At 42.6% G+C, this 26,117-nt stretch overlaps 1 protein-coding gene across 3 annotated transcripts; it reads right to left on the bottom strand.

The window, feature by feature from the left end:
• Positions 1–289: 289 nt before the first annotated feature.
• On the bottom strand, positions 290–21,472 carry DCT (dopachrome tautomerase). 3 transcript variants are annotated; one of them, XM_074816935.1, is made up of 8 exons: positions 20,992–21,472; positions 13,001–13,300; positions 11,434–11,534; positions 10,216–10,382; positions 8,401–8,580; positions 8,158–8,293; positions 6,524–6,725; positions 290–3,934 (listed from the first exon to the last, which is right to left on the bottom strand). In XM_074816935.1, the coding sequence occupies exons 1-8, from the start codon at positions 21,386–21,388 to the stop codon at positions 3,753–3,755; spliced, it is 1,665 nt and encodes a 554-aa protein (XP_074673036.1). In that variant the 5' UTR covers positions 21,389–21,472; the 3' UTR covers positions 290–3,752. The 3 variants fall into 3 exon arrangements, with proteins under 3 accessions (XP_074673036.1, XP_074673037.1, XP_074673038.1); XM_074816936.1 differs by lacking the exon at positions 13,001–13,300; XM_074816937.1 differs by lacking the exon at positions 6,524–6,725 and having other exon boundaries at positions 3,769–3,934.
• Between the last annotated feature and the right edge of the window lie 4,645 nt (positions 21,473–26,117).

The following is a 26,117-nucleotide window of genomic DNA, read 5'->3' as shown; positions in this document are numbered from 1 at the left end:
CCAGGGTGTCCTTGACTTGCGGAAACACGACTCCACAACCTGTAAGGTTATAAAGCAGGTATGTTTATTCAGTGCTGAGATGCACAGGGGATCGCTTCATCACAAACGTGCACACCTCTCGTGGCACCTTGTCTTGGCTTTATGCTACAAAGTATCACATATTCATAATACACCTATACATATGCATGACCTATCCCCGCTTCGTATTATAATGAGCCTGAAAGTCTTTTTCATATGTTCCACCCCGGTCTCCTCCTAGTCGCGTCTGCGCAGTGTGTCCCGGTGGTCATGGGCTGGGGTCGCAGAGATGAAGTAGCTCCTCTTCCTCACTGTTGAACTTTTTGCCTCGGTTTCTTGCGCAGTCTCTGTAGCCTCCTGGACTCAGGCCAGACCATAGGGTTGGTTTTTGACCAGTTTTTAGGGCTGTCTTCCTATTCCATCAGGAAGCGTTCCCTCACAGCTTCCATTAATCAAGGTTTCCATATTGTTCTGCTCTCTGGCCCATCGACTATGATCTATTATCCTATTCAATCTTAGTTATCTTGTAACTAATCGGCCTCTAGCCCCTAGCCTGATCTCTGAGTCTTCCATCTTTATCTCTAAACTAAGTTATACCTTCATTTCTTGAGTGCCTAATTTCTATATCCTATTTTAATTTCCTAGCTCCTCATCTCATCCTGGGCTCTGTGGAGATCGGGGATGGTGTGTTTTCAGCATTGTTCCCCTCATCTTAGGAGCCTGTGGGAGTCTGCCTTCTGTGTTATGGGACAGAAGAGTCCCTTTTCATCTCACCCTGGCAGTAGTAGCTTCCGTACAATTTATGCAACAATAGATTGCAGGTATTTACTAACACCTGCATAAACGAGCAACAACAACCAAAAGAAAAAGCCTTTTCTGTAGTTTGGGATGAGTGGAACATTAAAACATGTAAAACCAACCTTTACAATCAGACTTGCTACAGGAGTTCCTCCAACATTTTGTAATGCGCCTATGATCAACTTTCTTTCTTTTTTCTTCCTTTTTAAGCATTTCATATAAAGTCTATCTTCTTCCTTTTACCAAGGACACAACTTTCCTTGGTTGCTAGACCAAGACTTTCTTTTTAAAAAGGGAGAAAATTTTCCGGTGTCACCAGGTAATTTTTCAGTAAGCCGCGAGAGGGCAGGTTGTGTCCTCTATACAGCTTACTTCAAACAGATTTTTACGAGCAACTATTAAACCAGTCATAATTTTAACGCCCAAATTACTAAACTAAGAGGCAGCGAGTGGAAAGAGTAACGCACGGATCTTTGACCCTAGGCTTTTGTGTATGCTTGGTATCAATCCAATGCCCTCATTGCTTTTCTTCTGGAAAGGAAAACACACTACTCAATTTACAAGTGAGAACTGAGCCAACTCTCCCTAGTTTTGCCCACCTGCTTTTAGGCAAAATCAGTTCTAGCAAGTTAACTGATATGCTACATTTTTTACTTTTCTCCCCTGTCTCTCTCCTTCCTCTACCCCACTGCCACTGTCACTTGCCCATAACCAGGACAGCTTGCAAAGCAAATACTTGGGACAGCAGTATCCAAACCTCCAAGGTGGTGAAGCCAGTTAGGCACACACTATGCCCTGTGAGCCCAAGGAAGAATCTGATTCACCCTTGGAAGTAGCAGCCTAGCCTCTCTCCTAAACTTTGGCATTCACATCACATGAAGGACAAAAAGGTGTCAATCTCCATCTAACAGCATCTCTCTAGATCAGTATTTAGCAGGAACTGGTGCATGTGAAGACTCATAGTCTTGTAGTGCTCGGAAGTGGCTGACATCTCCCGCCTTGAGAAGGGCATGTGGAGACCTCAGACCTAGCTACAAACTGACACTGACCAGGGTCCAACTGATGTGACACATGCCCAAGCCAGGTCTCTGGAGACCTCAGCTGATGTCCTCAGCACCAGCAAGTAACGCCGGACCCTACACAGTAAAAACCCCTGACAGGCAACCTGAATTGGGAGCTAGGGTGCTGGACTGAGTGGCTGTACAAAAAGTGCTTCAATCATTGACATCTTGGGCATGAGCCAGGACCAAGTGCACTGGGGCTCCCTAAAGGCACCACACAACACCACAAACAGCAGAGGATCGTTGTCCACCTGAGCATGTGTGTGGAGGTTTGAACTCAGCCGGCAGCCACACCACATGTGGCCGGCCTTTCACCTCCCCCTCTCCCCTCTGGTAAGATAGGGGAGGGACAAAAGAAGAGAATTCATGGGTTGAGTAAAAAGAAAGAATTTACTAAATATAACAAGAGAACAACAGTAACAATAGTGAGTTCAAAAAGAAAACGGGTAAAATGCAACAGTGGCTTACCGAGCACAGCAGCTGGCCCCCACAGCAACAATACCACCCCATGAGCAGACAGCGTGAAGGAGAGCCCACCCACCTGGGCATTGACATCACATGGTATAAAATACTCCAATGAAAATTAACTCCATCCTGGTCGAAACCAGGACAATTTGGTTAGAAAATCATAACTTTTCTTTGCCCAAAAAAGTCTGCATTTTAGAGTAAATTTTGTAAGTTACACATATTCAAAGCCAAGTATATGTGAAGACCTACTGAGATTTTCTTTCTAGTCCACACAGTTAGTATTGAGCGGTCCTAGAAGAAATATCAGAAAGCATTACTAACTGGAATTTTTTATTAAAGGCTACAAAAGCAGTTTTTCTAAGACTCAGGACCTTACAAAATTCAAAACCTGAGTGCTCCATTAATGTAACATATTATGCACCAAATCTGACACGATGTGTTCAGGACTTCATTCGCTGTGTAAAAATCCTCTCTCAAGATAACATAGGTAAAGCCACCCAAATATGCTCCAAATCTATCTCTAAATAAGTAAATATATAGGGGACGTATAAAGGAATGTTTAAGATGGGGTCTAGGTAGTGCCATATCCAAACCTGATCCCCTACCTGCAGACCTGGGTCATGAGAACTATCTCAGTCTTGAGTCCTGGGTCCCAGACTTCGGAAATTTAGGTCTAAATTCATGAAACAGTGCAGCAGAGCCAAAACAGAGAAGGATGAACACCATTTTCAACTTTTGTCACAGGTCCCTAACACAGAGGTAAAGCACAAGTGTATCTCTAGCTGTCAGGGAACTCCTGCTCTTAAATTTCAGGAGAATTTGAGTTTGGAGGTTTACCTACTGCTAACATCAGCTTGACTGAAATAACGTATGGAATTGATCATGCTCCTAAAATAAACTGTAACCAGGGGGGTCCTATAGTATTTTGTCAAACAGCATGAAACATTTTGAACCTTAAAAAAAGACTATATTATTCAGAATATATATTGATAACTGTAAAATAATATGTTATTCAATATATATGTAGAGTTAATCACTTTCAGCACATCTCTGAGCTGCTAAATGAAATCAAGAACACACTGAGGTGAAAAATTATCTTGGTTATCTAAGTTGGTTTTCTTCTATTTAGATTCTTAGTTGTCTTGATCTAAATCTATAGAGGATGACTTATAAGTGTCACACACTCCAGATAATGTTTGGTAATAAGAAAAGTCTGGCCTGTCTTGGGCCTTGTACATATGTACCCAGAGACTTCATATATTACAATTAGCAAGATAACAGGAAAACCTGAATGAGAACAATGTAGTCAGCTGCCAAAGGAGTGTGTGATAAGTTCTCAGCTAAGATCTCAATAAGGCAATCAAGATCACTTCCTACACGAATAAGTAAAGAAACAAAGCAAGGGCACTAGGCCTCTTCCATGTACTTTTTGGCGCTGAAGCTCACATTCATCAGTGGTTCAAAACCTCTTCTCTGCCTTTGGCGCTGGAACAGTATAAGCAGAAGAACAAGCATGGCCAGAGCTATTAGTGACCCTCCAATTGTGGATCCAACCATGGCAGCCCACGCCTGGGTTTCTTCAAGTGAACCTGGAAATACGAAATGTCTGAAGTGAGGACAGCATATAATTTCATTTCTTAAATCACATGGAAGAAAGAAAATATCCCACAGCCTGGTAATTTGATTATTTGTGTGGCTTAGAGACCCAGTGGCCACAGGGGAAGCTGGTAATGCACTGTGTAACCAACACACATACCAGAGCCAGAGCCGTTTCCTGCCAGACAATTCTACAGCTGAATTTAAACTTCAACCTTTCATACAAATTAAAGTGTTGAGAACTGGAAAGATTAACAGTAACAAGACAAAAAGACCATTCTCTTACCTAATTTGGTCAAAATTATGAATGATTTCAGCAATTCTTTCTATAATGACATTTCAGCATAGCTGTTTCCAAGTCATTTTGGTCAACAGAAAACCCTCCAATTTTCCTGTAGACCACAAAGCAGACGATTGTCAAACTTTTAACTGAAAACACTACTTAGTGTGGTTCTGCTGCCCAGCTCCAGATCGCATCCTCTGATTTTGAACCACTTCTGAGGAACCACTGTCTTCTAAGATAATATTGGCCATTCTTACAATAACCCTGCTCCACTTGGCTAAATAACTTTATTTTGTGTTTTCATTTATGCTTCCAGAAGCAACAACTGCCTGCTGTCCTATTCTGAAAAATGCTACATATACCAAGATGGCAATAATTACATTTGATATATTTACAATAATTACATTTGATTATATTCACAAAAAACTCTCAAAAGGATTTTAGGTATTTAAAAGGTACTTGGACATATGGGCTGAAATCCAGATGGCTCAAGGAGATGTCACACTGACTATAAAAGCAACTAAAAGTTGTGTGACCCAATCTGCAGTCTCTGTCAACAAAAGAGTTGAGGGCAATAATGCCCAAATTCAGTAAGATCCCAGAATGAATTGTTTACCACTTTACCATCTCTCAGGTAAAAGCCAGCAAGGTATTACCTATGTTGATTTCTAATGTGGTTACACGAGGCAGAATTAGCAAGTTCTATATTTAGATAAAAGAGAAGGGTTTTAATGTAAAAACTTTATTCTCTGAACACTGATCATGCAGACAGGGATAGATATGCTGCTTCATAGTGAGATAACCATTTATTTAGGTGGGAGTTGAGAAGCAGCAGAACCACAAGCTGCCTTTGTTCCTCTCTGGGTACCTCATACCCAAGGGGCAGCAGCATTTCCAAAGCAGAAGTAGGGACAGTCGTCCAGAGGGAGGAAAACTTAAACTCCATAAAAGGGGAAGTTTACATTTTCAGGGGAAATTCTGGGGACACCCCTGAGAACAGCTAGCATGTCTCCACACGTCAGGGCTGCCCTGCATGAATGCAGCCTGAGGACAAGGTTTTCAGTCTTTTGCAGCCTATAGACCTTTAAACAGTCTCCACAGATTAAAACCACAGATACATAGTAAGCATTTAAAGAAATTTCTGGCCACATCGGTTAGATAAGCACCTACTGCCTCTCAAAGGAATACTGAGGTGGAGAAAGAAACTTCTCAGATTTAATCTTTGGTAAAGCAGCTGCAGCATGGATATCATGCATTTCTTACACTTGTGCCTTTTACAAATATTTGTAATTTGTGTTGCAAATTTTGGATTTTGTGCATAAATACTTTGCTTTCTTGTTTTTTATCTTTATCTGATTCGTGTCAAAGGTAATTTCAAACTAATAGGCAAACTCTAAGGCACAGCATATTTATAGGCATGGAAAATCTTTAAAACTGGTGGTTTATAACACAAAACACCCAGGTACATCTTTCCAGGTTATCTAAAGATTAATGTAGTTCATCTCTAATGAGATTCGTGGTACAGTATCATTCAGGGCTCTCTGCAAAGCAAGTACTTTCTAATGACCGGCGTTAGTCAGACAAACTCTCTGGCAGAATGCCTGACCTCTGACAGGTTGTCCTGGTTTAGCTAGGATAGGGTTAAGTTTCCCCAGCAGTGGGGGGAAGCTCTAGCCGGGTTATTCATATACCATGCTCACCTCCGGGCTCCGGGAAGAATCAGTGATCGCGTGGGTTGGCACAGCCGGTTCTCTCACTGCTGTATCAGTACATACCTTGCTCTGTTCATTGTTATCACTGTTATTGTTATTGTTATTGTTGTTGTTTGTTGTGTTGCTGTTGCACTGTTGTATTAAACCTTTCCTTATCTCAGCCCCAGGGCTTTGTATTTCGCTCCCTTTATGGGGGAGGGGCAGCGGCCACGTGGTCTCAGACCCCGGCAGGGACTAAATCACCACACAGGTTAAAGGATCCTGTAAAAGGCATAAACAGTGCTGGGAGCAGGAGCCAAAATCAAAGACTCCCCAACTCCAAAGGAGCACCTTCATCAATGCCGGAGCAGTTCAAATTGATGCATTTTGCAGCAGAGCAAACTAAGTATGTGCACTCTTGTAGTTACCACAACTTACGTGGTGAGTTGTAACTACCTGCACTACAACATGTGATTGCTAGTGAGCAGGTGAATATACCCATACATTTTGTGAAAGGTGCCTTATTTTTCACAGGCCCATGTCATTGAAAACATGGTGAGCTGTCTCATCGCTTGGCCTGGAACAGCCTCCACACCTCTGAGACATACCTGGCAAGTCAATGGCATAGGTGTAGCCAAGCTGCTCTGCGGTTTGGAAGAGTTCATTGTTGGTCACAGGAGGGAAAAAAGGGACCATATTATACAGCCTGTTGTGACCGATGGGGGCCAGCTCCTCAGGCCAGGCGTTGACCGAGGGGTTAAACCGCTTCATCCACTCATCAAAGATGGCATCAGTAAAGGAGTGAAGAACCTGCAAATCCAGGCATGGGCATACACATTTACTAAGCTCTGTCAGAACTCATCAGCATTTAAAACACTCTTGTCTACAGTGGCAGCAGCTTTTGAAAGAGAGAGAAGAGGGTAATCTAATTTAGGTGGGATTTACAGAATGGGAAACCAGGAAAACTCATGAGAATGGAGTAAACTGATCTCCTGCATGGGACATTTTGCTATACATGTCCTTGTTGCTGCTTCTTCATAATAAGCTCTTTCTCCAGACAGTTCAATATCAGCTGGCATTGAATGGGCAGGTCTGACCTCTTGGGCGAGGGCCCACTGAGCTCATACAGGTGAATGTACCTCTCAAACATATTTTAATCTCTCTCATCTCTGAACAGGTATGGAAAATTGCAGGAAAATTGATTCCTTCATGCTCATCTTAGAGCATGCCACCAGATCCACAGCTCCAGGTACCCATGAATTTGGTCAGGTCTTGCCCAGTGAGTTGATAACTCTATAAAGCACTAATACAGGAAAGTTGTTTCAGACAACAATTACAAATATCTGGGGCAATTCAACTTAATTTCTGATGTACTCATGTTTTTTTAATTACAACCCTGGAAAAAGCTTAGAAAATATCCTATAGAAAATAATCTTGCCTATAAAATTACAGCTTAGTGAAATGAAGATTTCATTGTGTAAGAAAGAAATGCATGTAGGAATTCAAGAATTATTAAGGAAATAAGCTGGAGAACCACTACATAAGTATTTGGACTAATTTCTCCAACAAAAGATTGCAAACTTAAAATAAAGGTAAGAAAGAAATTAGTTGTATTAGAATTTCTCTATATAATCATTGTGGTTTAATCTAACAAAGAGGAAAAGAAATTGACATTAACTTATTAGGAGAGAAAGATGTGTAAGCAGATTCGACTCTTGGCTTTTTATTTGCACATTGCTGTTTGTGCTGCTCATTGCAGTGCAGCACTGTACCATTGCATCAGTGAAATCACATTATTTCTATTTTCCAAAAGACCCTGAAATTAGATGGTCTTCCTTTTATCCTGTGAATTTTGAAACAAAGACACAAACTACTCAGTCTACTGCTCTAAAATAACTAGCCCCACTTTCAGTTTATCTTCTTGCTGTAAAATTGTCTGGCATAAGACATTAAGTTTAGGTACCACCTAATGAAAGGATTCAGGGCAACATGACTTGGAATAGCAGCTCTTCTACCTAGAAACTTATTTTATATTTTACAAATTGCCCTGAGATTTCTTCCCTCTTTATTTGACCATTATGCAGGTGTGGCAGTGTTCAAGAAAACATTAAAGATTTCTCCTTGTCTGTTTAAAAGACTTATTTTTAGGGAATTCACTTTACTTCTGTTCTGCAAATCTCTGGTGAGATAGCTGACTTTGAGCCACAGCCACTGTCACTCATGCTGGGGGAAAAAGACATACCACAAAGATGGGATCGTTGGCCGCTGAGTGAGGGAGAACATTGGTCCCATTCAGGAAAGAGTGAGCCAAATTATGAAGGCTCAGCATTGGAGAGTTAAGGGCTCCACCCAATTTATCGAAGCCCTCCAGTGCATTCCTGTAGATGGGTAAAAGCAGCATCAAGTAACCAGATTTTGCTGACAAATGAGCACATAAAGAAAACCCATGACCCAGCCAGCTCTGGAGGAACCGACACAGACAAACCTGAAACTGAAACTGGAATTGCGGAAAAAGGGAGGGCTGTCAAACTCCTGCAGGGAGAGGCACCTCCTGACGTCCTCCATGGTGGGCAGCTGCTCACTGGAGGTCCCAGGCGGCCTCCGCCGCAGCGGCCCTTCATCACTCCCATTGCACAGAGTGACCAGGCGGTTGTAGTCATCCAAGCTGAGCGTGAAACAGAAAGCAGTGCAAGTCAGAAGAAGGTGATGACTTGTTGGCCTTTTCTCCCATAGTAGAAAAGAGGCCTCAGCTATACACGTGAGAGAGCAGGGGTTAGAGACTGACACCTCCTGGGGCATCTCAGTTCACCTCCCATGGCCTGGGAGCTGAATTTATTGCAGGACTGACACCATGCCCTGGCTTCCTGTGGCTCTGTGTCCTCTGTGGGCCATCAATCATTTGGACCAAGAGTTACCAGGTTCGTTGTCCACAGAGAGAGGATGATTTAGAAAAGGCAAGCACAACTCCCTTCATGCCTTCTCCCCTCCCAAGGGCTTTGGAAGAACAGTTTTTACCAGACAATCTAAAACAGTCTTTCGAATTTTGAGTTGACAAACTTTCAGTCCTGAGTAAGGACTACTTTTTTGACTCTTAACAAAATGGGGAAAAAAAACACAAGGAAAGTCCTACTGTGGGGTGGGCTGAGAAAATGCAAAGAATGACATAAAACAGGGTTTCACTTTCCATCCCTCATCCCCTTTAGAGGAAAAGAAACTGCAATGCATTGCATCTTCTTTTTCAGGGCCTGGAGGATATCCTGCTGTTGCAGGCGTTGCCCAATAGCTAATGGGGAGCAAGTCCTTTATATCAAGGATAGAAAGAGGGAAGGAGGAGGAGAAAAACAGTGTAACACTTGTGAAAAAATTTTGTGCTATTCAGTATGAAATGAAACAGCATTTTCAGAAACTCCTGAAGTAAACAAAAGCCCTTCTCTGTTTAATCTTGGCAAGGCAAAAGTTTAGTCACTACACTTTTCAAGAAAAAACAAAGCCCTATTTATCGTTGAGAAAAAGTAGGGGCAAGATTTAAAACCAACTGGTGCCTAAAGCTAGAATTTAAAGTAGCTCTTTAGGTGCCCATAGAAAGAGGCTCTTTTGAAAAGCCCTGAGCTCTCAGTACCTCCCTCTGACTGACTGCACGCTACCCTGGAGCTGACTGAAGAATGAGTATTGTAACCAGTAGCATCTTATGTCATAGCACCCCAGTCCTGCATGTGAATCCCCCATCAAAGCCCCTGCTCTCACCCAAATCAGTATAGGCCTACAGAGAGCTGGCAGCAAGCTCCTGGCTGTCTCTGTGTTGTTTTCCATGTGAAATCTCAGTCACTTCAAAGTCAATCCCCAAACTGCGCTAAATATATCAGGGTTAAGGTCTCACCCGATAAAAGGGAACAGATTTTTCAGCCTATCTCTAGCTTCCTATATGCCAAAACAGTTTTCTGTTTCTGCTGCCAAAATCAGTTGGGTGTTTGTTAGAGAACCGACACGCAGGCATTTCTTCTTTAAGAATATACTTGCCAATGTGCAAACTCTTCAGACTTTTGGCAGCCTCAAATTGGCTGAATCAACTAAAATCCTGTACCAAAAGAATCATCTTTCAAAAATATACTTCCATAATACCAGAGGGGAAAGTTTACACAGCACCATCTACACAAAAACCAACCATGATTCCCAGTTTTAAAAAAGATGTCTTGGCTCTTTTTGTGCCACTCGCTCACACTGAGAGAGCAGTCCGTGTTCTCAATGCTGAACGAAAGCAAGCTTTGGTCAGTATGGAAGCTTGCCCTAGATATTCCTGTACCTTTTACAAACTATTTGCCACCGGGAGAACCTGGAGTTCAGGCTGATCAGCTCTGGGTCATCTGGCCGCGATGCTCCAAAGAGCTGGTCCGTGCAGATGTCACACTCGTTTCTACCCTTGGCAAAGTTCCAGTAGGGCAGTGCGAAGGAGTCGTTGCCTATCAGTCGCTGCAATGGACAGAAATGCATTAGCAGGGAATCACCTTCAAAGAGAAGAGAAAGGGACTCCTGCAAGTTGTTTCACTGGGTATTCACTCAATATTTCACTGGATATTCTGCTTTTCATTCTGCATTTCAACTACATGCATTTCACAGTGCTGCTTCAACTCCTTTCAAAAGATTGGGGCATTAAGTCAGTCCATGCAGACACTGACATTAGTTATTCTACTCTTGGCCTGCACTTCTTTTGGCCATGTTAGTCTTTCTACAAACTCAGAGACTGAGCAGGAGCAGAGATAAATCAAGCCTTAAGCAACTAAGAGGCTTTCTGAGTGACGTAAGTGGGTAATGGGTAAAATTGTGCATGTGGTTTGCTTTTGCTCCAGAAAGGCTGGCCCTGGGGAAGAATCTGAACTTGTATGAATAGAGGAATACAGTGCATTTGCTTGTGCTTGTTTGTTAGATACGATTTCATGCAAGATCCTGCAGCTATTTTGATACCAACCATTTTCATTAGAGATCTGCAAGGCTGAAATCAGTGACATTGCCAATGAGGAATAATACAAATGGAAATGAGTCAATGCTTCGGCAACTGACTGTCGGGCACATTAACATATTTCTTTAAAAGATGTATTGCTGAATATAAGTATGTATTAAATGTATAATGTGTCACATTTAAAGGGGGTAATATTTAGAGTTGCTTTCATTGAGATGGTATTTTCAACAACAGCAGACAATATCTGTTACCAAGTTTTACATGTAGGTGTTGCTTTGATTTTATTAATAAATAGTGTTAATTTACATCTTCTGTTCTCTGTTGTGGAGATAAAGAAAAAAATCTCCATGATAACCTTCACGTCATTGTTCACAGTGAGAAACTGTTCAGTCCTCAGTATCTTGAAAGCACTAATTTCACTTTAAACAAAAAAGGATTAGTGAGCAAACACTCCTGGGAGTTTGGGTAAGAATCTATCCTAGGAAATAGTTTACCCTTGGCTGGCTCGACAAAGTCACAAAAGAGAGAAGTTGCATGAGGAAAGAGAAAGGCTGTTCAGCTAACCTGCAGGTCTCTCTCCAGCAACAGCAAATGGTACCTATGCCAAGTAACAAAGGCAGGTCCTTGATGGGAGAAATCAATACCTGTGAAGGGGCGGCCAGGTCCTACAAAGGGAAGATGAAATAAGCACTTAGGCACCAAATGAGGCTTGAGTGAAAGACAGCACCTTCTTCTCTTGCCTGGAGTAGAGTTAAACAAAAACCTGCAGCTCTGAACATTTGGAAAGAGCACACACATCAGAAGCTACAACACTTACATGGGACAAGTGAACAAACTCCTCTGTGGATATTCACTTCAGTGCTTCCCAAAAGTTCACATTCCACCAAAAGTTGGATATTGTGAAGATTTCTTACGACTTTAGTGGGTTTTGGTTTTGAGAAGCAGTCTTATTGTCTAAAATCTTAGCTCCTTGCTAATATGTACCACATCATTATCTCATTCTCTTGCTCAGCTGCAGGACTTACACCATGTACCTAGCAGAACCTCAGCATTTTTCATAACCTGCCAACAGTAATTCAGCATCCTTTGCCAATTTTCTTCAAATTGTGCTTGTTATTTCTTGTGTTGTGCTCTTGTTATTACACATGAGAACTAAGACACTCAAAGGCTAGAGGCTTCAAACCACATATGGATTTGTTAATCACTGCAGCAAGTTTCAACCCACATATGAATTTATTTATCACTGCAGCAGCACTAGAAGTTGCCTCTTTCCCTTTCCACATGACTGTCCCGTCCCCTGAAGGACCTTTGCTCTTGCTAGGCCAGAGACTTCAGCCCTGCAAAATAGAAGACTGTCAGAAGGTCACACTGAAGAAAACCCACTGCAGGGTAGCAGATATCCTCTAGCAAGCAGGTAGATATGGGCTGTTGAGCTTGCATGTAGGGCTGCCAGGTAGAAAAGCTGTATTGGTGCCTCCTCCTGCGAGAGCTGGGCTTTCCAAAATGGGGCTGGCATAAGTACTTCTGTCTAGAAGAGCAACGAGGACTAGGAATCCAGATTTGGGAGAAAGCATGGGGTTAGATACCCAAACCTCTAACCTGGTTTGGTTTTAAAAGCAGGCTGTGGTTAGTCAGGCAAATCCCATCCTTAGTGACTTGCTGAAGACCACAGAAAGCAGTAGCACTCTGGTCCCCAATGTCTCCGTACGGTCTCTGCCTTCACCACTGCAGAGCCCCTTTCCCACTGCTGCTGCATCTACCTTGTCCTGTGGACTAGGAATGTCTTTTTGAAGTCAGTCACTGCCTGACCACACTTCAGTTCACCCAATGGTGGAGCCTCTGAACTGCCTCCCTGGCAGACAGAAGATGCACCAGGAGTACGGCTGGTGTGCTCCAGCCACCATGGGGTAGGGGGACCAGACCGCAGCAGGTCTGAAGCACACCTCCCTCAACTGTGGATGGCCACCAGCTTCTCACCACCAACTGTTTCACTCTGCAGATCTGCTCCTGCTGGGACTCACTGCTCGATGAAGTAGCACAGCTGTGTTAAGCATACTTACCTTTGTTCAGCAATGACACTTTTCACACTTGCTTTTACCTGCAGAGCCCGTTGGATAAGAAAAGCACTAACCTAATAGTGTGTCTCTGACTGAGTAGTAATGAAGCCAAACAAAGTAGTTATAAATACTACAGTTGGCAATTTGCGGTTCCTCTCTGGTGGGACCAAGCAGACTTAACCAGTGCTGAGTCGCAATTACATAGTCTGGGTGAACAGTTGTCTTTGCACGGTCTAGAGCATCGAAGAACTGCTCTCTCTCCTCTGCTGTCAGGGAGTGGACATCCTTCCTGACAACTGCTGGCTTCCTCACATTGCATTCGGGGCCGGTCCAGCCAAACTTGCAGTCACCACAGTTATAGCCAGCAAAGTTTCCTGAATCAAGAGGAGAGAGCAGTCATGACATTATGAATCAGGGAAAACTAACAGTGACATACAGACAAATTAAGAATTAGCTCTCTTTTTCCCCAGAGATGCCAGTTGCAGGAAGGGACAGCAGCTGAGCAGACTGGCAGATTTGCTAATTGCCTAACCAGAAGGATGGCATGCTTCCCAGAGCCACAGCAGGGCCAAGAACCACACTCAGCCGGTTGGGGAGGTGAAGTGCTGGGTAATGGGCTTCACGTCCCAAGGTGCTCAGAGCTCTGCAAAGCCCTCAGGCACGTGAGAAGTCTCACCAATTAAGCACGTGATGAAGTGCTTTGCTCGATTTGCTCTCAAGTACTTCCAAGATCAAACCCAAAAAAGGGTCGTTTCACATGTATCCTTAAGTACAGAAAAAAATCCCCAAACAAAAGAGTTCTCTTAAGGACAAAACTTTTGAAAAACTAATGTCTGTTAACAGTGTATCTGGGACACAACACAATCCAAGACAAGCACCAGGGGTGCTGCAGGTCACACTTTAAGCATTATTAAATGGTGCTGCAGTAAGAGCCTGAAAACCACTGCAGTACCATCATTCCCCGCTGGCATCGTTCCTAAGGCAAACAATCAGGTCCGCTCTAGGCTATTAGCTCAAACCCTCTAATGTGGTGGAAGAGCCCAGGAAAGCAGAGCTTGCTGTAAGCGTGGCCTCTCACTCACTGTGGCAGACTGCCAGCAGCAGCAGAAAGGCTCTGCTGCAGCTTGCTTTGCCTTTGCTGGGGGAGATGGGGAACAACCAACCGTTCCTACAGCAGACATCTGCCTCCTGCCTGCACGCAGGCAGGCTGCTGCCGTAGCAGTGGTGTAGGACAGTGGGCATTGCTGCCAGGGAAGGGAGGGAGCAGAGGGGCAACCAGGGTCCTCTGGGATCTCCACTCAGTTCTCCAAAAATCTGCACTGAGACTCCCTATATGCCACCCTCCCTTCAACCCCATGTACACACTCGCTCCACAACAACCATGTCAATCGTTTTCCAAAATGCCACAAAATCTCACTGCTTCCCACACATATCATTACTGCTACACCCAGGACAGGCTTCAGGCTAACATGGCGATGGGGAAGTGGCTTATGAAGTGTTCATGGATGGGCAGACTTCACTAGGCTGTAGGGTTGAGTCTATGGGCAGAACAACAGTTAATACTAAAATAAGATTTCAGATTGTCGGGGGCTACAGGGCGTATTACTGGTTTCAAAGACCCCCACGGTTACAAGGGCTGTTACCAAGAAGGCTGTGTAATTTATGGCTAGCTCTAGGATAAGGGCTGCTGAGCTCTAAACATTTGTGACAGACTCCTGTGAGACCTACCAAGAGGACATGAGGACTCTTAACTGTAGGTTTGGAGAGCTCATGGTTACTTCAGAGGCTCTGAGATCTATAGGTTTACATGCTATCATGAAGCTTAGGACCAGTGCTAAGCTTAGGGACCACACGGATGAAGACTTCAACTAGGTTTTGGACCGTGCACAGCCTGTTGGCATACCATGAGGACAGCTTCCAGGTGTATGGCTTACGTATTGTCCAAATGCAGGTAGGAGCAGCTGAGCTCAGCTGCCGTGTTCCAGCTAGGACAGAAGGCACCCAAAGCCAGAGATCTGCACTGGTTTAGGGGGATGAAGACGTATGCCAGAAAAAGCAAGTAGTTTATAGTTTTATGAAAGAAATAAGATTGTACGGATATGCTATTATGATGAGGGCACAGGTTAAGATGGGAGGGAAGCAACACATAAGGTTAATTTTATCATGATATCCTGAGAGTCCCATCAGAAGACCATGATTGCTGTTGTGAATTTGGTGTACTCCACTATCTGTATACTTGCTCATTCTTGACAACTCAGCCTACTTATTAGGGCCCAACACGTACTCCAACCTGTACTGACTAGATGACAATTATCAGCAATATCTTGCAACATTGCCCATTTAGGCCATATATATAGCACAAGTTTCAGTACATGGACTACGAACTTCTGGAAAGCAGCTGTTGTCCCCTCTTGCCCAAAGGTAGAATTCAATCCTTTTTAAGAGAAGGGGGGCAAAGAAGGAATTAACCATGAAAAAATCTGTCAACAACCTTTTCAGAGATTGGCAGTCATGCTTCCAGTAATTCAAATGACCCATCTACTCACAGCGTTGGATAAGCATCACATTGAAATATAGCACTAACAGAACCAAAGTTAGTGCAAGACCAGGTTTGTCCTGTCTGGTCTTGGTACCAGAACAAGACTCCAGCAGTCTTGTTGAGGCTTTGATGGTGCCTATTCCTCTCTCAGTGAGAGCCCTTTGAATCTACACAGCTCTTGATGCCCAAGATCATTTTATGGGAGAAAATCCATATTTTAGGTATACTCTATGAACCTCCTCAGACTGTGAAAAGAAATTTGCAAAAGCCTGAAATGATGAGTCATCTTCATGGGAACAGCACTTTTCTCCACCTGTATGGCATCTGGAGCCAAGTGGACGAATGACTCCTCACTTGTTTCCCTTGGGCAGCTGCTAATTATACTCAATTGATGCTCTACAGGATTTTCTCCCTTAACCACCTAATCTATTAAGTAATCCAAGGGGTCCCTTCTTTCCACCACTTCACCAGACACTTTTCAAAGGGACATGAGCTTTTACTGAGTAAGAAGGAGGACTGTAGTGAAGAAGAGACAGCAGACAGGAGGAGCAAATTTCCAAGCAAAGTGGTATTTCACACTGCAGTATTTCTGCTGATTGTGTTGAACATTTTTGTAATGTCCTCAGGTCTATTTGGCAACATTCTCTTGTCAGAAATGCACACAACAACACTTCATGCAATCAAAAGTTGCTTTTTGTCATTGTCTTTCAACAGACTCCATGCACCACAAGACTGTCATTATGCAGCAGCTGAAATGGTGAGATGCTAATGGAGGTCTGTGGGATTTCCCACATTGCAAACAGGAATAACTGCAGTACTCAGACCCAGGTTTTTTATGTCCCACCCAAACCACTTTTTCAGCATTTGTTTCTAAAGCACTCTACCAGGCCACTGGTCTGGAAATGAGGCACTGCTGTTTTCAGAAAGTTCATTTACTGCCTTGTGGAATTCCCACATGATAGCACTGTGAAATGTATATCCCAGTCTCTGACAACTTAGCTTCAATGTCTGCTATGCTGATGATGGTGGACTTCAATGGTACAGCTCTAGAACACCAGAAAAAAGTAATCTCATATCATCAGGATATAGCACACAGCAGACATTTTCAGTAAGACAGTGAGATCCTTTCAAGATCCTTTTGAACACAGGGACCATAGGAACATGCAAGGATTCATGCCTTAGCATTTTTTTGCCTTCAGTGACTAACACATAGCAACTCAGTGTACTACCTCTCTGAGGCTCTGCCAGGGAAAACAGAGACTATTTTCACCTCTTGTGGTTCCTAGAGAATATAGTGTGGGAGGTCATTGTGGCACACAGACAGGAGATCATGTCACCGATGGAGTCCAGATCCTCCCTGCTTGTTCCACTGCTTTCAGGAATGACCATTGTACTGCTGCTGGGCAAAGAAATTAATCTGGGGTGTCTTCCCCACTAACCCTTTTGTCTGGAGATGGGATCACCTGCCTCGGGAGCCGTCTTCTGTGCCTAAACTCACCATCATTAATGGTGCTCTTTCCTAGTCAAGTTGGTGAATCTGGCTGCTTCTGTAGGTGCTATGGCCATGCTATTTCTCCCACTGAGTCAGTCCACAGGCATGACACTGAGAAAAAGACACTTCTTATGACACAACACTTGGTATGTGTTAATACATATCACTGGTGTATGCTAACTGCAGTTATCACATACCACCGTAGCTGCTTCTCAACCCCAATGATTTCCTGAGCTCACAGACAGGGATTTTTCTACCTCTGAGCAGTCACAGCATGTGGTTGGCCTTCAGACACTGAGCATCACACAAATTAATAATTCTACCACTCAGTGTCTTTTCTTCAGTAAAAATGAACCCATCCAACACTCACCATCTTCTGCCTTATTTTACTGTACCAAGATGAAATCTGAGCAGCTGCCATGCCTCTTTCTTCCACAGAGACCAGCTTAACACGCATCATTTATCAGATGGGGAGAAAGGACTCCTTTTCAGACTTCTTCAGCCATTGCATTAAAACAGGAGTTCCATTAGCTTTGAAACACCAGCAGACTGCAGTATCCCAAGGGTAGGATCAGGACTGCTACCGTGTGAGACAAATGGTTAGCTCTTCTGTCTCTTCTAGTTCTTCATTTGGACATACTGTTAGGCTTCAGGATGTGAAAGATCTGTACCTAGCACAGGCTTTAACACGGTCATCAAGGTATGGTTATAATTTAGTATTACACCACAGCCACTTTGCCCTACAATAAGTAAATTAAGTGTATTTTATAGCTACTTCAAAAGTTCATTTTTACCTAATGGAAAGGCCATCATATCAGCTACATGGCTTAAGTGGCAATTTGCTTACAGCTTAACAATAGAATTTAAACCTTCTGCCCCCAACTTGATTATATATTGCACACAAATGTGAAAATATTTAAATATTTTTATTCTCAGAAAACTTCTATGGAAAAAAAAATAGAGTAATGTTCAGCACATGTCCACATGTTAACCTTAGGAAGTGGCAGGAAAAAAAAAAAAAGAATAATAATTATGTTTAACTCCTCAGTGAATTCAAACATTGTTTAATCACTATCAAAATCTGTACTAGCAGCCACATGACTGCCTGCAGCTTTTGTTTTTCACTATAATCTTCTGTACTGAGTTTTTAAAATGCTATAGCAGATCTGTATCTCATTAGTACAATTTTAGCCTTTAGAACTCAAAATAGCAAAATAGTTCATAATAGTTCAAATGTGTAGCACACAGCATCCTGACAACAGACTTACAATTGTCTTTTTGACCATGGCTCTTTGTACAGAAAGTGAGAAGTAAAACTGGATCTTTCTGTTGTACTAATCTTATTCTATTTGTCCCCAGTTAAAGAAGACCTAATGCATATTATCAGCTAAAGCCTAGAAATGGAAAAGAAATGAGGAGAGTTTTAATTTTCCTTAGAAAATTTACATTAATTTGAGAAAAAAAAAATAATATGACCCCACAATAACCACTCATCAATATTAGTTTGTGTTTGGGATTTTATTCTTTTTTTTTTTTTTTCCCAGAAATATTCAGCACCCAGCAGACCTGGATGGATATGATTTTAAGACATTTTTCCTCAGTGAATAGCTACAACAAATGGCCAAATTTTCGAAGTTCCTTTTATCCTTAGCTATTAAGATTTTAGCAGAAAGCTCAAATGGATTAATTTATTGCAAGAACTCCAGAATCCCCCCTTTGGAAAATTCTGGTCCGTTCCTCACAGCTCTTCCAGGTTTCCTACCGTATAGCCATCAACTATGTGATACGTTTAAATGGTACTCTGTAACCAAATATAATCGGCTACATGGCAGTTGGAGTTCTCATAGTTTATCATTTATGCCATGTCTAAACTATAAATTAAACAGTGCTAAGAAGCACTGGAACACAACAATTCATATTGTTAAAACACTAGCAAGAGCCTCGGCATGGGTTGGAGTTTGCACAAGCCAGGAACCATTTCAAATAGGCAGTTTGCACATAACATTCATTTGGAAAGTAAGATACCTTAGTAGTAGAGATGTGCACTGCTCCATGTCCCTTTGAATGAGTATATTTAATTTATGTTACCTACCATAGGTACCATAGCCCTAGATGCTTGATAAAGACCACATGTCACTCCACTTAAAACTCTGGTGTGCAAACAGCCAACCAGTGCATAAAACTGAGTAAAAAAATACAACAAATAGACACAGATACATGATTACCAGCATTGTAAAAGCATCCGATCTAATTCAAATGCCATGCAGTTGTGATCTTCTTAGCGTTCTCCTAGAAATGCCTTTGCATGCAGCATCAGGCAGAGTAGAGTCCAGGAAACCTCCCTGAAAATCATCCTTAAGCATGCCTTCCACCTTAACATTTTATCACTAGTATATTTAGATAATAAAGACTGCAAGGAGAAAGAGGAATACAAGTAAAATAAAAACACAGCAAGAGAAATTAGAGTTAAAGAGCCGAGGAGAGCAGACAGCTCAGCAGAAGTAAGGCTGAATGAAAGGACACTACATTCTGGTCACATAACTTGGGACCCAGCCCTGCAAATATCAAATACCTGTGCTTACCTCTACTTGGACAAGCAAATTAATGCCTGTCTATGCAGACAATGTCTGTCTACACTGCTCTTCAATTTACTCCCAGGTTTTGGTGCCCTAATTACTTAGATTGAATAAATATTGGTATATGCCCATGGGCTTCAGTGTTCTTCTGACTCAGGGTCTGTGCCTGTATGTGATACCTGACTTCAGTTTTGGAGGTATATAAGAACCTTTAAAATGAAAAAACCTACATCCAGTTTTTTTGGTAAAGTGTCTGGAAAAGTACTGCCACACAAGCATTTGAAATCTAGTCAAAGGAAGAGATTAAAAAACAATTTATACTCTAAAATCTGTTGTTACTATTTTGAGGAGCTTCAATAACTCCATGTTTCCATTTAAGTCATCTGCCACTACCTCTCTGTTTTCAGTTGACAACAGCATTGCAAAACTTAACTTCATTTGCTGAAATTTTCTGCAGTGCTTCCTTCTCAGATTGATCTGGGCTTTTTTTTGATAGTGAGAGCCAAGGTATATTTTAGACAAAACAGTTCAGCTAGTTCTAAGAATCAGGTTGAAGGAAAACAGGCTATTCTTCCCATGTTAAAAAAATCAAACAACTTTATGTTTCCAACAAGAAACCCCGGGCTGCATCTGAAATCTGCCTAGGAAGTGAGTTCAAGTGCTTGAGATGTGCCTTTTGCCCAACCCCTGGTACCATCACCTGCCAGGCCTGCAAAGCAGTCTGGGCTGAGGCTGCGGTTCCTGCTCATTTTAACTTTCCTTCGACCAGGGCTGCTGCTGAAAAAGGGTCCTGTTGCCTTATCTTGCCCTGAACTCACCTTCCTACTCCCTCCCTCCTGCCAGCACTAGTGAACTGGTCTTATTAAAACCTGATCCTTTGGGCCAGGTTAGCCTTCAAGCACATCTTGTCCCTGATCTGTTTCACCTCCACCATGTGAACACAGAAGCCCAGTCACAGGGGGGAAGGAGCAGCTGGAGATGATGAGGAAAAGGATGGGATGTCCTCTGGCAGTTGTACAGGCCCATTTTGGATCAAAGTGAGCTGCAGACTTAGTTAACAACCCCGGGAAACACCCTGGCCAGACATCCACACATTTTCTGTGCACAGGGTATATCGTGCTGCAAGGTACTACTCCAAGGGGAATAAATCTCTGATGAGTGCACACTGATCCAGGTTCACTGTGCCATGATTAGCAGTGACAGAGGTTTGGACGCAGCACTGAAATGTCCAAAACCCTGCAGAAAGAGGAAAACCCAAAAGTTTGCATGAGAGAAAACAGGTTTTGTCTCCATCGCCCTGAAAAAGTGCTGATAGTATCATGAACATAACAGTATTTTTAGGAAACTGACACATTTGAAACCTTCTTAACACCTTATGCCACTAGGGATGTTTCTGGCCTTTGGAGCAAGGTTAGCAGACCCATCCATCCCCGTCCCTCACCCCAGCATCCCTCTCACCTGCACACCGACAGCTCTGGTTGAAGAACTTCAGAGGCCACCGTTCCCGGTCATCCACATTTCGAAGGGTGTAAGGGCCACTCCAGGGCTGAGTGTCTGCCTGCACCCCTTGACACTGTCCCCTGCCCTGCAGGGACCCGCAGACGTTGTCTGGGTCCCTCCCCAAGGGCGGGCAGCAGCGCTTCAAGTGAAGGGCGTCCACCGTCATGCAGGCACGGGGGAATTGTGCCTGAGCCTGGGGGGCAGAGCAGCAGCTCAGGTAGCCCAGCCCAGCCCAGAAGAGCCACCTCAGGGCACCCATTAAAGCTGGGTGCAGGCTCTGCCTCTCTGCTGAACCTGAGTGAGCGGAGCAGGGAGATCTCCACCGTGGGACAACCTGGCCTCGCTGCGTCTCCATGCCCCAGCCAACTGGGATAATCCCTCTTGCTGCTGAGGATGCTGGTGTTGGGTGTTTGTTTAATCCCAGTCTTTAATTGCCTTGAATGCAGTGCAAAAGACAGGCACTTTGACTCTGCAGTGCCTGCCCAGCAGCCACTGCTTTGAGCAGGGTTTATATAGAGGTTGGGAGAAGCCCTCATTAGAGGGATTAGCACAGCACAAATCCTCGTGTTTTGCACATGACATCAAGGGCAGAAAAGACGGCAGTGTGAGAGCAAGTTCTGCAGGCTCTGGCAGCTTGTCAGCAGAATGAATGCCTCATTTATTTCTCCAAGTGTTTCATGAGCTTTGAGAAATTGATGGTCTCATTTTAGCTGAGGTGGCTGGAGAAACACGTTTTTTCTTTTAATCAAAAGCCTGTAAATAGATGATAAATAGAAGAGGAAACCCCTTTTTTCAGTTCATTCACTGCAAGATAAAACTTTCCAGTGAAAGAGTAGCAGTAGAAAATGAACTGGAAGCACAGAGGATACAGGTGCATCATTAACAAAAATTAATAACAGTAACAGTAGTAACAGTAACAGTAGCAGTAGTTAGTAGTAGTAACAGTTTGGGATGGAGACTCTACCTGCTGACCGCGGAACTCCAGTGGTTGTACCGTAAACATCTGAGTGGCGTGGGAAGAAGGGTTCCCTTCTTAATAGCCTTTTTGCATGCAAAATAAATTATTTAATTGTTTTTAAAGGGTGAGTGGTCCTTGTTTGCTCTCTAATCCTTTCCCCATCATTACACCAGAGGTTGTTTTTGGGCTGGTTTGGTGGCTAGACTTTCAGAACTGTCACAGCTGAGCACTTATTACCCACCTGGCAGGAGACAGTCAGTAAGAGCAATACACACACCAGACACACAGACAAGTGGTTTTGTTCGGAGCATCGACAAAAATTACTTTAAAAAGCTCCCAGTATGCAGCAGTCCTTGCCCACAATGCAACTCCTGTGTGCTAAAGGAATAAATGAATAAATCAAAATAAAGTAGTGATAAGTCATGAGAGGAGTCTGAAGCAGTAGTTATTAGTTCAGCTCCACCATAGTGAATAAAAACTGGCAATTCCCTCTGCTTCACTGAAATCTTTCTCTACCTCCCCCCCCTCCCCACTTCTATCGTTTAGCCATTTTCGTAAGTATGTATAATGAAAACAGCTGTCATTGTGTCTGTACTACTCAGTATTTCCATGGATGTTCAACCACACCATTCTGGCACAAGAAGTCTATTATCTATGCAGGAAATTTATAGCCATCATGCAGCTAAGGAGTTCATCCACACTGCAGACACTGTCATCAGCACTTTCAGGTTCTCCAATCTTTACATAAAAAATTTATTACTTGCCAGACAAACTAAAATACGATTCTACTTCATTTATGGAAGCACAAAGCCAATTAGCAATACCACGTAGTCTGAAATGGGTTTCAACTCATCTCCCTTAGGATTCAATTTACCTAGAACTGGCTTTTGCCTGCTGCTCTCGACACAACATGTGAAAAAAACAGAAAGTACGACTAGCTGCTGGAAAAATATGATGAAAACACTGACTCAAAAGCACTCTGAACAACACACCTCCCCATATTACTCAGCACCTGAATACACCTGTCTGGTGTGGGAAAGATCAATCTTTGAATTAGGTTAGACAATGTCGTTAACCAAAGTTATCAACATACCATCTGAAAGCCATTAAAGTGAACACACATATATCAGCATCACCAAAAAAACATCAAAAAATATGGATAGGATTCAACTAGCTGATTAAACCCCTGAACTGAAGTGTCTATATGCAAAATATGTGTCTATGCAACCATTATAAACAAAACCCCCTACCCAGGGGAAGGTAGCTACTGCCATTTGAGAGCCTATATGAGACAGAAAGAGTAAGCACAGAGAAAGGAGAGGTGTTGAGGGAGGCAAGCAAGACAAGGTAAGGCAAGGAAAAGTGCTTCTAATGTAGTACATGAGGTGCTTCTAATGTAGTACATGAGGAAGGAGAAATCTGTCATTTTTAGAGGAGTTAGAGCATGGAAAAAAGGAATAGCAGTTAGACAATAATATGGAGATTACCTAGCTAGCAGGGAAAGAAAACTGTGAGTAGAGAGTGGCACATACATAGCTTTTCTTATGATTGCTCCCCTCCACCACAACTACATAATTTTACAAAACTGGGAGCACTCTACAGCATGCTGTACTGGTATAGATGTAGCACTAGCCTGCGGTCCTCAGTAATGCATCAACATTTTAGGAATGCCCTCCCTAGCCAGGGGGAGTACCTGGAGGGACAGAAAAAGGATGGACAGATCCCTCATCCTGGCATCACTGTGTTACTGCCTGTTGCAGGCCTGCCAGCATCAGCAGTCGCATGCCGCTGCATGACACGCCATGTGGAAGACACCAACCAAAATTACAAAAAGGCAGTTGTCTTTCAATTAGTCATTGGGAAAACTGCAGGCACTGTCGGTTCCTTAGTGTCTCGCTGTTAAGAAGTTCCTGCGGCTTCCCCGTGGCTATTGTGCTTAAATAAAGGAGCTGTTGATAGGGCCGCACAATATCAGCACTATACCAGGTTACAAAATAGCATGCTGAATTACTTTTTATTTACTATGAGGTTTTACTATCTTTTGAAAAATGAGCAGCACTGTTTGTTGGCACTACTGCCCAAAACTGCTTGCCTGCAGCTATCAAAGGCCTTTTCAGGAGGCTCATCTGAGCACATGAGCAGTAGCCGAAGCCCCAGTGATGCATACTCTGCCTGTGCTGCCTTGTCCACACTTCTGAGTTACTGGGTCAGGCTACCACACCTGAAACTGTGTTAAATTTATTAGTTAAAATATTTAGGCTTTATGCTGAAAATACAAGAAAACAGTATTTCGGGTACCCTGTAGTCTGGATTCATGCCCAGGTTCATCCCCAATAGCAAACTTCTCAGCCTATTGTCAAAGGGTGGCAAAGAAATATATCCATACAGATTCCAATGTATTTTGGGGATTAATACATTCACTTTTTTTTTTTTTGCAAGAAAGGGAATAAAGAAGAATACTCAAAGGTACAGGCAAAGAAATCACTAAACACAATTCACCCAAGTAATACCAAATTTCTGAGCAGTAAGTAGGCAGGGGGTTCACTCTTTTTTTTCTCAATGCCAGTATGGTTTCTCAGGCTCCTTCTACTGTACTCAAGCACAGCTTAGCAGCAAGACAGTAAAGTATTTAGCTTTTGGAATTTTGGAAAGAATTCTGGCTAAAATACCGCATTCTACATATAAATTTATGTGGAAATCAATATATCAATAGGAAGAATAAACCACATGATAATTCGTAAGGACAGGTGATAACTCTGGAGATAACAGGAAGAAAGACAATTCTATAAGGAAAACTGCAGACAAGTAAAAGATCAAGGTCCAAGTGGAAAGAAAAGAGACATGAGAAGCAACACCCAAGTAAGTGCTTCACAGACAAAAGTATTTTCAAATGCAAAAAAAAAAAAAGAATAGAAAAGAAAGATACTGTATGATAAGCAAACTTACGAAGTCAAGTGAATCCATGGTATCTCAAGCTGAGCACCCAAAAGTGATGAGCATTTCTGGAAATTTTGGCCATTGTGAATATTTTTCTTTTTCTTTGAAGAAAATACTACACCTCTGATTCTTTGTTCTGCCAAACCACCTTTACATTAGTTTAGGGGTATTCACATTGTCATAAACCTCACCTGAGAAAGAACAGATTCCACTTCTGTGGAGCCAAATTTCAAGTCTGGACAAAAAGTACTTAGCAAGAAACTCAAATTACAATACCTTAGTACATTTTTCATCACTCCAAAGATCATGTAACACACCTATAACCTATGCATGACGTGAAACTGGCCATAATCAGAATGTTTTGAATGGAAATGAAACCATGCTAATCTTTACCCAAAGCTTACATCAAATCCATCTTTTTGTTTGTATTTTAAGTTACAGATAAATATTTTGGCTGCTGATTTTAACTGGTGTGAATTTATGTGCTCCAGAGTTCACAGAGTAAGAGGCATGATCTAAGGCACGTTTTTCCAATAGAGTCACCAGGAATGTATTACTTGAAAACTTATGAAGGTTTCTCACTGGAAAATGTGTGAAGCAAAGCTATCAAAAAAGATGAAAGTCAATTCAAGACTAAGATACGTTCATTATGCATCTACCATGTATGCATTTGTCTAGGAGCTACATGTCTTTAAGCTCCCATTATAGCTAATACACATCTTAATCATTATGGTCGATGGAGCTTAAAGAGTATTTCATCCAGAAGAGAGAGATGTCAAAGATATAAATTTCCTAGGAGCTTCAGGAAACCTAGAACATGCTAGATGGCAAGTAGAAGAGAGAGCTGTTAAGTGCCCCAGTGGAGGCAAAGACTTCAGTGTGAGATTATATGGACGCTGAAAGCAGCCATCAGAGGTCTGTGGGAAGAAAGGCCTCCCTATCTCTCCTGATCTTGGTTTTATTTGACTCTCTGAGTTACCCAAGTGCAACCAGATCTACACAAAATCTTATAAGCCATTAGATCTGGAAAAAAACCAACTCAGCACTTGCAGAAACAACCTTTGTTCTATTAGGCTTACATCCCAAAGCAGTACATCTCAGAAAAATAGCTTCTCTAATATTTAAAAATTTTCAAATCCTTCAAAACTGCAATAAGAAAAGAGTGACTGCCACTCCTATGTTCATCCAC

The sequence above is a fragment of the Strix aluco genome, chromosome 2 (genome assembly GCF_031877795.1).
Source record: "Strix aluco isolate bStrAlu1 chromosome 2, bStrAlu1.hap1, whole genome shotgun sequence".
Classification (NCBI taxonomy): Eukaryota; Metazoa; Chordata; class Aves; order Strigiformes; family Strigidae; genus Strix; species Strix aluco.
This window is presented reverse-complemented; position numbering and strand designations above follow the sequence as displayed.